The 12,835-nt window shown below is 39.2% G+C and overlaps 1 protein-coding gene across 1 annotated transcript in view; it reads left to right on the forward strand.

Annotated features, from left to right (window-relative positions):
• Positions 1-12,835, forward strand: part of DOCK8 (dedicator of cytokinesis 8) — a 172,284-nt gene that overhangs the window by 113,662 nt on the left and 45,787 nt on the right. The window contains exons 26-28 of the mRNA XM_082655932.1: positions 2,396-2,551; positions 4,370-4,509; positions 10,171-10,340. Of these exons, the coding sequence (XP_082512058.1) occupies positions 2,396-2,551; positions 4,370-4,509; positions 10,171-10,340 (466 nt within the window). The remainder of the gene's footprint in view (positions 1-2,395; positions 2,552-4,369; positions 4,510-10,170; positions 10,341-12,835) is intronic.

Raw genomic sequence — 12,835 nt, forward strand, 5'->3', positions numbered from 1 at the left:
ACCCTCAGAATGGGAGAAAATATTTGCAAACAAAGCAACTGACAAAGGATTAATCTCCAAAATATACAAGCAGCTTATACAGCTCAATATCAAAAAAACAAACAACCCAATCCAGAAATCAGCAGAAGACCTAAATAGACATTTCTCCAAAGAAGATATATAGATTGCCAACAAACACATGAAAGAATGCTCAACATCACTAGTCATTAGAGAAATGCAAATCAAAATTACAATGAGGTATCATGTCACACCACTCAGAATGGCCATCATCAAAAACTCTAGAAACAATAAATGCTGGAGAGGGTGTGGAGAAAAGGGAACCCTCTTGCACTGTTGGTGGGAATGTAAATTGATACAGCCACTATGGAGAACAGTATGGAGGTTCCTCAAAAAACTAAAAATAGAACTACCATATGACCTAGCAATCCCACTGCTGGCAATACACCCTGAGAAAACCATAATTCAAAAAGAGTCGTGTACCAAAATGTTCATTGCAGCTGTATTTACAATAGCCAGGACATGGAAGCAACCTAAGTGCCCATCGACAGTTGAATGGATAAAGAAAATGTGGCACATATATACAATGGAATATTACTCAGCCATAAAAAGAAACGAAATTGAGTTATTTGTAGTGAGGTGGATGGACCTAGAGACTGTCATACAGAGTGAAGTAAGTCAGAAAGAGAAAAACAAATACTGTATGCTAACACATATATATGGAATCTAAAAAAAAAGGAAAAAAAAGGTCATGAAGAACCTAGGGGAAGGATGGGAATAAAGATGCAGACCTACTAGAGAATGGACTTGAGGACACGGGGAGGGGGAAGGGTAAGCTGGGACAAAGTGAGAGAGTGGCATGGACATATATCCACTACCAAATAGAAAACAGATAGCTAGTGGGAAGCAGCCACATAGCACAGGGAGATCAGCTCCGTGCTTTGTGTCCACTTAGAGGGGTGGGATAGGGAGGGTGGGAGGGAGATACAAGAGGGAGGAAATATGGGGATGTATGTATATGTATAGCTGATTCACTTTGTTATACAGCAGAAACTAACACACCATTGTAAAGCAATTATACTCCAATAAAGATGTTAAAAAAATAATTTAAATAAAAGATCTAAGACAGGCTTATTCAAATGTAAAAAAAAAAAATCTTGTGCTTTCAAATTCTATTAGCTGGCTTGACCCAACAACTTTGTGAGTGGCCATTAAGTGATGGGCATAAGACCGAGTTGTAATCAGTTCAATTTGCTGGTGTTCCCATTGGTCCAAAATCAGCCAGTAATGCACATTGACAAGAGTACGGGTTCTGGTAAATGTTTTTACACAGAAGTCATATATTCTGTTTTTTTCTATAATACATAATGGTATTCATTTGTTTCCAGTAACTGTCTAACTGCAGATTCTATAGGCAAAATGCCACAACACAATGGCTTTTCCTAAAATGACTGAAAATATGTGCTCATTTAAATTGTATAGTTTATAAAACTGCTCTTAAAGTGCATGAAGAGGAAGCATGGCCATATGTAAGGATGAGATGCTTGGTTTCCTATGCTGCAGCAGCAGAGTATTTATGATATATTGAGAGGTAGAAGGTCCATCAAGACCCTCCTTTCCTTGCTTTGCCTTAAGGGAAGCTGTCTCTGAGTCACAGCCCATAGAGTCTCGGTCCTTCAATTGTCAACCTACCTGAGGGAAGCAAGAGATCTCTTCCAGACTGTCACCTTTGCCAGCTTTTCATTGCTTATTTCAGGGTTGGTTTGTTTAAGGGAAGATTTTTCCTGGAAACTCTTCCAACTTTCTCTTTCTTTCTCCTCCGCTTCCTCCTCTCCCACTCTGGGGCAAACTCCTTGGCTGTTATGCAGGGACTACATACTTAGATTCTAAGTAATTTGATGCCTTCGTCTAGGGAACTGGTTTGAGAACTTCCCAGGGGGACCTTTAATTAGAAACCACAAAAGAACACTTGTGGCGTTGAAGTCATCTAGTCCTATTCCATTAGTTTTGTGTGACCCCATGTAGGGTCAACTCCTTTCATTTAGTTTCTCAGACACAGTGGGATTTTTGTGAAATTATATCGTGTTACACTGAAGACATACCTCCAGATTATTTTTAACACAAGCTTGCCACGGTCTTAGAGATTTGACAAGGGTGGGAGTCGCAGTAAGCATCCTCATTTCAGACAGCTGTTAGACTAGAATCATTAAAGGGAACAGTAATGGATGAAAATTTACTGGGCCTCCTGGTAATGCAGACTTTGCCATCTGTTGCCCTGTCCCATTCGTTTTTATTCGATTGATTGCCTTAATCTGGGGAGAAAGGATATTTTTGTGTCTGTCAACCTCAACTCCATTCACCTTAAACACCTCTTTTCTCTCCTCATTTTTCTTCCCAGCTGTCAGCCAAGCTCAACAACCTTCCAATGCTCATTTCCATGAGGCTAGAGTTCCTGAGAATTCTCTGCAGCCACGAACATTACCTCAATCTGAACCTCTTCTTTATGAATACTGATACTGCTCCAGCGTCTCCCTGTCCCTCCATATCTTCCCAGGTAATCGGCTATCTGGAAAAATTGTTTAAGCTATTTCATTGAAATAGCTTAGTTTAGTCATTTATTCCTGTAAAGATTGGTCTTCTTAATTAGAAGAAAAATTGAGCTATTCAAGCCAGATCAGTTGATCCAGATGCACACAAGTATGCCCGTAGTTGTGCGATCTGACTAATCATTTACAAGCTACGTGATTGTTTTCTTCCTAGGTCCAAGGATCCCTGCTGAGGTCAAGTAGAGCAAAAGGAATCCATATGCACTACGAAAAATGTGTAATTCATAGAAAAGTCACAGATCTTCCTTTTGTCTGAAAGTCATCTTTCCACTCTAGCTTGACAGTCTTCTTTGCTCACTTCCCTTTTCCTAAACCTCAACACCATAAAATTTAAGAAATGACAGCTTCCTTTATATTGATTCCCAAATGATCTAGTAGTGGTTTTTAACATGGATATTATATCTTTGAACGATCCTAGAACTTTCTGCTGTTTCTGCTTTAGAATGGAATTCGGCATGAGGTGATTCCTCCTTGAATCATATTCCAGATAATTTAGCTCTTGAAACACTGAAAAGATCTCATTGTAAACTAATCAATGTTCTGTTTTATAGAGAGTGTATTTCCAACAAGTCTTTTTCTTCATCAGCCCAGAAGAGTAACAGTTGTATTAAAATTTAGAGATGAGGCTTTGACTGACATGGCCAATCTTTTTTTGTAGAACAATATTTTGCAGGTTAAGTTTGGTGGGCCCCAGATTCTACAGGATGTTAAGAGGTATTATGCAAATACAGAATTCCAAAGACAAATCCATGTTGAAAACCCTGTGTTAACAGGTTTCTTTGCAGTAGGACATCCAAGTGTCTCTAACTTGTTCATATAAATTATAAATGCCTGTGGGGTAGGAGAGGAAATGGGAGGCTGTGTATGATAAGCAGTGATTCCCAATATGACTGGACTCTGGAAATCTTTTTTTTCCTCCATCGATGATTCGGGGGACTAGTGTCCTCTAGAAAAACTTTAAAGAAATGCTGTTTAATAGTCACATTCCATTTATAGGGAACAAATCAGTAGCTCAGAGCAGCAGGCAAGATTTTTTCTTCTTAGCTTTTCTTTCTGATGCATGTTCCTTGAATACTAGCCCAAAGGAGAAGGCTTGTCTTAATAATTTTTTAAAACTCTTAGCTATTCATGCCAAATGACATGATCCAGATGTGCACTGCATGACCATCTTCCTGTGAACTGGGAAAGAGCTCACTGACAAGCAGCTGTTCCAGACGTGCCAGCTCTGCCCTGGGTCCTCTCCCACATTCCCCTTCTGACTGCCCCAGCCTCACCAAACCGGAAAGGTTTTCCAGAGACATTTTGGATTCTCCTAGTGATATATAAAGTATGACCCCAAGATAAGAACACAGGAATTGCCCAGGACTGGTCAATCTGACACTTCCCTGCCTGACGCTGCTTCTGGTTTCCAGGCCAGCAAAATTCAGAGAATGTATGTAAGCCATCTTCAGAAGTGTAACAGGAGCCTTAAATAAAGGGGGCAGTTGGTTACAGAGGAATCACCTGCTCACAGCCATAGCATTGGATAGAGTCCCCATTTCCCTGTCCAGATGTGATCCTAGGATTTCAGTCCTCTTTGCTGGGAACGCAGAGTGAACGCTCTGAGTCTCAGTTTCTTCATCTGTCACATGGGGACACAAGTGGTACCTGCTTCACTGCATCGTGCCTACAGAGCCTGGCCATAGCATGTGCTCAATAAACACTAGCCATCATGATTTTAATTCCAGTTCTTGTCACTCATAGAACTGCTCCTTGCATTTCTGTAGAACTCCAGCTCCTGCTCCAGTTTCCAGGACCAGAAGATTGCCAGCATGTTTGATCTGACACCAGAGTACCGCCAGCAGCACTTCCTCACTGGGCTTCTCTTTACCGAGCTGGCCGCTGCCCTGGATGCCGAAGGGGAAGGGTATGTTTCAGACATTTATAATGGAACACAAAGGAAAAAAAAAAAGCTGCTCCTTACTAAAGTTTGCGGTTCAGCCTCTCTTGCTTGGCGAAAATCTCCGCCATTCACCAGTTCCAAAGAGTAGAAGCAGACACGTTTAGAGAAAATGCTGCTATAGGAATGTGGAAAGGCACGGGGTAGGGAGAGAAACCATAAAATATCTCTTTTCAACCTCCTATTCTTTGAGAGGAAGTTTCCAATTCTACTAGGTTTCCCAGGGATGCTGATTCGTGAGCTCCTTAGAAGCAGGAGCACTGTTTTTAGTGCGTGCCTTGGGTGATGTGTGCGCACAGAGGCAGCAGCCAGGTGCCATTTGGATCAGTGCTAACAAAGGAAGTGGCCACCCATGAGAAGGTAGTTGCCCCGCGTCCAGATTAGGTTTCTTGCAAAAAGACCTTCCCAGTCTAAGAGAGATGCCACAGGTCCAGGGCTTACACGTTCTCTCACTGCTTATAAACCTGATCACCTGTAGGCACGTGGCAATATCTGGACTTGAAGTCAATGAACTGGGACTTCTGTTCTTTCCTTCTTTTCCTCTGCTCCATAAGCCCAAAGGATCAGACCTGACTGGACAGAAGCAGACAATGCCTTCCACAACACTACACGTTCCATTCAGCAATTACTGAATGCCTACCATGGAGCAGACATAGTTGAGTGTTGGAATATATCAGAGATATTTCAATGCACAAAACAGACAAAATCCCTTGCCCCCAGAGAGCTCACCATTCAGGGGCTCAAATCCAAGGAGCCTTAGGATTGGAAAATAATTTAGGTTCAGCCCTTTTGGTGTTCACATGAGGCCCACAGAACTGAAGGAACTTGCCAAAAGTTACATAGCACAGCCAAGTCTAGAGCCGTGGTCTTGAGAGTCCCTCCTCAGGACCCACCCTCCTATACCACATCACCTCCCTGCCTGGGAACCTACTCCTACAATGCCTACGTTCTTCCTTCCTCTGCTAATAGAGGACACTGGAATAGAGTACGCTGACTAACGGCAGCATGGCTGTATGTTATAGATTCTTGTCTGATTGGAAACTCTCAAGTTCTCTCGAAGTGCTTATAATTTTGTGGCAAAAACAGGACATCCTTGTATGAAACAATTGCAGGAGCACAAGATTGTGTAACTTCAATAACAAATGTGTCCTAAGCGCTTTGCCCATCCTGATACTGCCTAAGTGAATGTAGGTCTCTGTCGCCCAGCAGGTGGTTGTGGGAAGTCTGATGTTCTTAGCTCAGAATTCTGCCTCCTTCCAGAAATTCAGGTGTCAAGTGTATCCTTAGAGAGCTTCATTTTCCAAGGCTTCAATTTCATCGTCTTCTCTCAACCCTAACTAAACTCCTCTCAGTTTTCTCAATAGAACTTTCTACTCTGTAGCTAACATGAATTTCCACAGCAACACAAAGTGCCCTGACAAATATGCTGAAAGGCGCTGAGAAGGAGGCTTATGCACAAAGAAAATTGCCTTCATACACACACACACACACACACACACACACACACACACACGCACACACACACACACACACACACGCTTTGTCTTAATTGTCCTTTAATAGCATGGATTCACGTGATTTCTAAAAGTGCTCTTTAGTATTTACATAAACGGTACTTTCTATTTTCCATTTCTCTTCTAGTGAAATGTCTAAGGAAACAGCCTTTACATCTGTTTTGATTCCTCCTAAAATTGTTGCTGTTATTTTAAATACTAGCAACAGAGTAGAGTATGTTCAGAAGCCATGATGTGATTATGTTCAATCAGGAAGGTACATTGTTCACACGTGTACACACACACAAATACACACAAGGTACCTTTTCTACCCCCCCCCAGAGGAAACTAATTAAGAGTGCCACTCCTTTGGCGACACAGTAATCCCTGATCACGGTGTTGTCAGTTACTCTCCTGGAGAGTCATTAAAAATACCATCACGGACTTTACCATGTGGGTGAAAATCTCAGAAACATCTTATCCTTTGACAATATTTCCTTTTGATCAGTACTTCCTTTTGCTGCCAATGTAATTAGTAGACTCACTAACACCTGCCCATATGAGGCGCAAGGCCAGTGGGACACATCTCAGTACCTGAACTCCTGAAAAGGAGCCACAGGTCTAGTTTCTAATGGATCTCTCTGGAGCCCCCCTTACCTGGGGGTAGCCACAAACATCCACATATCATTAAATCCGTAGTGGTTTTCAAGAATGTGGAAATTATCTAGCATCTTTGTGTTATGCTACCAAATGTTTAAAGAATTAATTCCAATCCTTCACACACTCTTCCAAAAAAATAGAAGAGGAGAGAACACCAGCTCATCAGTCCCAGCTCATCCTATAAAAGCAGCATTACCCTGATGGCAAAAGCAGACAAAGGCATCAGGAGAGAACTGCAGACAAATATGAATATTGATATAAATATCCTCAAAAAATACTGGCAGACTGCACCCAACAACATATAAAAAGGATTGTACACCATGGCTAGGTAGGATTTATCCCAGGAATGCAAGATTGGTTTAGCGTCTGAAAATCAATTGATGCAATACATTATATGAGGAGAATAAAGGATAAAACCCACTCAGTCATCTCAATAGGTGAATAAATACTGAGTGAAGTAAGTCAGACAGAGAAAGAGAAATATCGTATGATATTGCTTATATGCAAAATCTAAAAAGAAATGATACAAATGAACTTATTTACAAAACAGAAACAGACTCCCAGACTTAGAGAACCAACTTGTGGTTACTAGGGGGGAAGGGTTGGGGGAAGGGATAGCTGGGGAGTTTGGGATTGACATGTACACACTGCTATATTTAAAATGAATAACCAACAAGGACCTACTATATAGCACAGGGAACTCTGCTCAATATTATGTAACAACCTAAATGGGAAAAGAAGTTGAAAAAGAATAGACATACATGTATAAGTATAACTGAATCACTTTGCTGTACACCTGAAACTATCACAACATTGTTAATCAACTATACTCCAATATAAAATTAAAAGTTTGAAAAAAAGCATTTGACAAAATCCGTTAACTCTTCCTGAAAAAAGACACTTCACACACCCTTTAGGAATATATGAGAATTTCCCCAACCTGATAAAGGCATCTGTGAAAAACCCACAGCTAACATCATACTTATTGGTGAAAAACTGAATACTTTCTTTCTAAGGTCAGGAGCAAGACAATGTCCACTCTTGCTTCTTCTATTCAACATTGTACTGGAAGTTCTACTCAGAGAAGTTAGACAAAAAAATGAAATAAAAGGCATCCATATCAGAAAGGAAGAAGTAAAGCTATCTCTATTCACAGATGACATGATTTGTTTATAGAAAATCCTAAAGAACCCACTAAAAGAACTATTAAATGTAATAAGCGACTCACGGACTTAGAGAATGAACTTATGGTTACCGGGGGGAAGGGTGGGAGGGAGGGATAGACTGGGAGTTTGGGATTGACATGTACATACTGCTATATTTAAAATAACCAACAAGGACCTACTGTTAAAAAAAAAAAAAGGGTAATAAGTGAGTTCAGCAGGGTTGCAGGGTATAAGATCAATATACAAAAACTAACTGTATTTCTATACTCCTGAAATGAACAATATGAAATTAAAAGAAAAATTCCACTTAAAGTAGCATCAAAAGAGTAAAATTCTTAGGAATAAATTTAACAAAAGAAGTACAAGACTTGTACAATGAAAACTACAAAACACTTTAGAAAGAAATAGATCTAAATAAATCAAGAGGCATGACGTATTCATGGATCAGAAAATTTAATATTGTTAAGATAGCAATACTCCCTAAATTGATCTACAAATTCAGTGCAATTCCTCTCAACATTCCAGCTGGCCCTTACAGAAATTGACAGGCTGATACTAAAATTCATGTGGAAATTCGAGGGACTCCAATATAGCCAAAACAATCTTGCAAAAGAAGAACAAAATTGGAGGACTCACATGTCCCAATTTCAAAACCTCTACAAAGCAAAAGTAGTCAAGACTGTGTGGTTCTGACATAAAGATAGATCTGTGTAAATTAACGAAATTGAATTGAGTCTATAAATGAATCCTTACATTTATAGTCAACTGATTTTTCAACAAGAGTGCGAAAAAAATCAATGGCAAAAAAATAGTGTTTTCAACAAATGGTGCTGGGAAAACTGGATATCCACATCCAAAAGAATGAAGTTGGACCCCTATCTCACACCATATACAAAAGTTAACTCAAAATGGATGAAAGACCTAATTGTAAGTGTTAAAACTATAAAACTCTTAGATGAAATCTTAAGGGTAATCTTCATGAAATTTGATTAGGCAGTAGTTTCTTAGATCTGACATAAAAAATACACCCAGCAAAAGAGATAAGTTAGACTTCATTAAAATGGAAACGTCTATGCTTTATAGGACATCATTAAGAAAGTGAAAAGACACCAAACAGAATGGGAGAAAATATTTGCAAATCATAGATCTAATAAGGGATTTGTATCTAAAATATATTTTTAAAATCTTACAACTCAATAATAAAAGAACAGATAACTCAGTTTTTTAAAGGGCAAAAGATCAGAATAGACATTTCTCCAACGAAGCTGTGACCAATAAGTACGTGAAAAGGTTTTCAACGTAATTAGCCATCAGGGAAATGTATATCAAAACTAGTTAAATACCCCTTCTGTCTTAGTTCCTTTCGGCTGCTATAACAAAAATATCATAGAATATTTTTAGAATAGGTGGCTTATAAACCACAGAAATTTATTTCTCACAGTTCTGGAGGCTGGGAAGTTCAAGATCAAGAGCTGGCAGATTCAGTGTCTTGTGAGGACCCACGCCCTAGTTCACAGATGGCCATCTTCTTGCTGTGTCACCCCCATGGCAGAAGGGGGCAAGGGAGCTCTCTGGGGTCTCTTTTATAAAGGCACTTATCTCATTCATGAGGGCTCCGCTGTCATGACCTAAAGCCTTCCCAAAGGCCCCACCTCCAAACACCATCACATTAGGGCTTAGGTTTCAACATATGAATTTGGGAGGCAGGTCACAAACATTCAGTTCCTAGCACCTTCATACCCACTAGGATGGCTGTAATACAAAAGATAGATAATAACAAGTGTTGGCAAAGAGAAAATAGAACCTTCCTATACTGCTAGTGGGAATGTAAAGTGATGTAGCCACTGTTGAGAACAGTTTGGTGGTTCCTCTAAAGGTTAAATATAGAGTTACCAGATGATCCAGTAATTCCACCCTCAGGTAGATACCCAAGAGAAATAAAAAACCTTTAACCACACAAAAACTTACACACAAATATTCATAGCAGCATTCATAATTCATAATAGCCCAAAAATAGAAACAACCCAAATGTCCATGAATTGATGAATGCATAAATAAAATGTGATCTGACTATGCAATGGAATATTATTCAACAATAAAAAGGAATGAAGTACTGATTGTACAACATGGTGCACTTTAAACATCATGCTAACAGCAGAGCCAGGACTAGAACACAGGCAGTTTGTCTCTGGATTCTGTATGCCTCTACCCTGCTTTGCTTGGTTTTCACATCGTCACCCCATTGTTTAGGAGCATTCTGGTCAACCTCGCTTCACTCTAACCTTTGGCTTTTTGTGTGGTGCCAATAGGATCAGCAAAGTGCAAAGGAAAGCTGTCAGTGCCATCCACAGCCTGCTCAGTTCTCACGACCTGGACCCGCGTTGTGTCAAACCGGAGGTGAAGGTCAAAGTTGCTGCCCTCTACCTGCCTTTGGTTGGTATCATTTTGGATGCTTTGCCTCAGCTCTGTGACTTTACAGGTAACAATACCTTCTGTTTCCTTCTTTTGATTGTTGGGAGCGCTTGCCAAATGCCCCACTAAAATGAGGTTTCTGTTACTAGCTCCAGTGTTGACATGCTTGTGTGAGCAATTCCCAACACCGACTTTTTTAACATAGGCCCCAACGAGTGTATTTTTTTTTAAGGCACATAGACCTGTATATGTTTTTCATTTAGAAATTGTTTGTTTATTCATTCACTCGTTGGTCTGCTGGTATATGATGAACATTATAGACCATACACCACAAAGGATAAGATAATAACAGAATTATTTCTTTTGGAGATCTGTGCTCTAATGCCTTGAAATAAAGTTGTTCCTTTTTTCTTTTTTTTCTTTTATGAGCTTTGAAGGAAAGAAGCAGACTCAAATGAGTCTAAACACTTGTACCATGCAAAAAAAAAAAAAAGGCATTGTATCTGACACGCTTAGGAGATTCTGCCGCGGCAGAGGAATTTTGCCCTTGGCACTAAGAGGCTCATTCTAAGGTTGAAAGTCAGTATCTCCCACTTGGCCACAAGAGGAAAGGATAGATTGTCTGAAAGGCCTTTGTGTACCTCCTGGGTTTATTTGCATGTTACTGTGTGGATTAGGGAATGTAGACAAACAAAACTACCCTCTCCCAAAAAAGAGCATCTTACCTGAGACCTTAGAAAGACAAGCCCATCTGCCTACCCTCCCCACAACACACACTCACACACACACAATTCTGGCCACTGCAGAGTGGTTCTTGCTTTTTCCTCAGCAAAGGGAAGTTCTTAAACATTACCTTGCTTGTTCTCTCAACTGAGGAAGGATCCCGAGGAATGCTTATTGAGCCCAGCATCCTTGGAAGCAATGATGCTCGGAATCTTAGAACCATCCATGTTTTCTTGCTTCCTGCAAATGCAAAGTGTCCTATGTGACTAAATTATTTCTAAAATCCTTGTGGTGACAATTCTTTAGCTCATAGAATGAGGAAAAAAATGGGCAGGGAAATTACAGAAGCAAACTTGGCACAAGAGATGAGCCGGCTGCAGGGTGAGGTGCGTGGAGCTTCCGGTAGCAGTGCCTGACTGGAGGGCAAACGGAGAACAGAGTTGTCTTCAAGATTTAAAGATGCGATTCAGAGCATGGCAGGTGACTTGCAGACCATTTCTAGGATTTTGCCTGGACCTTTCAAGAAAGTTTCACTTGAAGACCTGTGATTTGTTTGTTCCCAAAGCAGGGAATCACATTAGCATGCATTATCCTAAGCTTCCTTGTTGATTAGAATTTTCCAAATCAGTGACTTGGGAATCAAAACTTTTCAGCACTTGGTCTTTGAGCCTTTTAAGTCTCAATGGTTTCTTTACGTGTGCACTGAACTTTATAGTCATGATGTAGCTGACAAGTGGGAAAACAGTATAAGTATTCTATTATTAGATGTAATATAGTGCATCTGTTACATATGAAATCTTTCAATTGATACTAATAAGAATACAGTATATTTTTTTAAAAAGATACAACTGAATTCAAATTCCAGCCTATTTATTACTATATATGACCTTTGGAAAGTTCCTCAGCCTTTTAATGCCTTCCCTTCCGTTCCTCGGTTGTAAAAATGTGATAACAATGCCTATATCTTAGGGTTGTGATAAAGGTGAAATGAGAGAACTTCTATAAAAGCATTTTGGCAGCAAATGTTTCTATCCTCTCCTCGCCTTGTCTTGTAACCATGACCCTGTGCACATTTAGGGGAAATGAGAACGTATGCTCACATTAATCCTGATAAAGTTATCAGGTCTTGAATAATTGCCACATCTCTTCATTTCACCATTTGTTTAAAAACTCAACTGACTTAAAAACAACAGTGAATTATTATTTTTAAAAATTGAGTTCTGTTTTTATAAGTTTGGCAGGTGAAAATACTGTTGACACTAGTTTTTATGAAAAATTGAAAGTCAGAATACTATAATGTTGACAGGTCTAATAAAATTACAGGTTTTTAATGGATCAGTCATACGTGTTTTAACACACTTTTCTCAAAACTGCTTAAACAAATATTAATACTTTCTGTGTGTATGATTCATAATGGTCTTAAAACGAGCCTTTTAAATGGTGGGTCCTTATTTTGTTTGCATACATCTAGACCTATGTATAAATATAGATACATCTATATTACATGGATACAATAAATTAACATTTATTTCAAACATTCAAATTTTAATAAATTATTGCTGAATTTGTGTTAATAGCTTGTTATTCTATAAGGTACTGTTTAATTCTGTAATTATAGGTTCCTTTCTATTTGGTCATTATTTGAAATATACGAATGAAGTAAAAATATCATATTATAGAAAAGTGTTATGAAAGCTTTGAAATTTTTTTTCAGTTTGAAAAATTAACTTCTAGCCTAATCTTGTGCTGGACATGTTCTCTCTTTTATTAGACTGCCTACTTTTTCCTATAGATGCTAAACAGGAATAAATAGATGATAAATAGGTGCTGTTTTCCTGT

The sequence above is a fragment of the Grampus griseus genome, assembly GCF_964374135.1.
Source record: "Grampus griseus genome assembly, chromosome: 6".
Classification (NCBI taxonomy): Eukaryota; Metazoa; Chordata; class Mammalia; order Artiodactyla; family Delphinidae; genus Grampus; species Grampus griseus.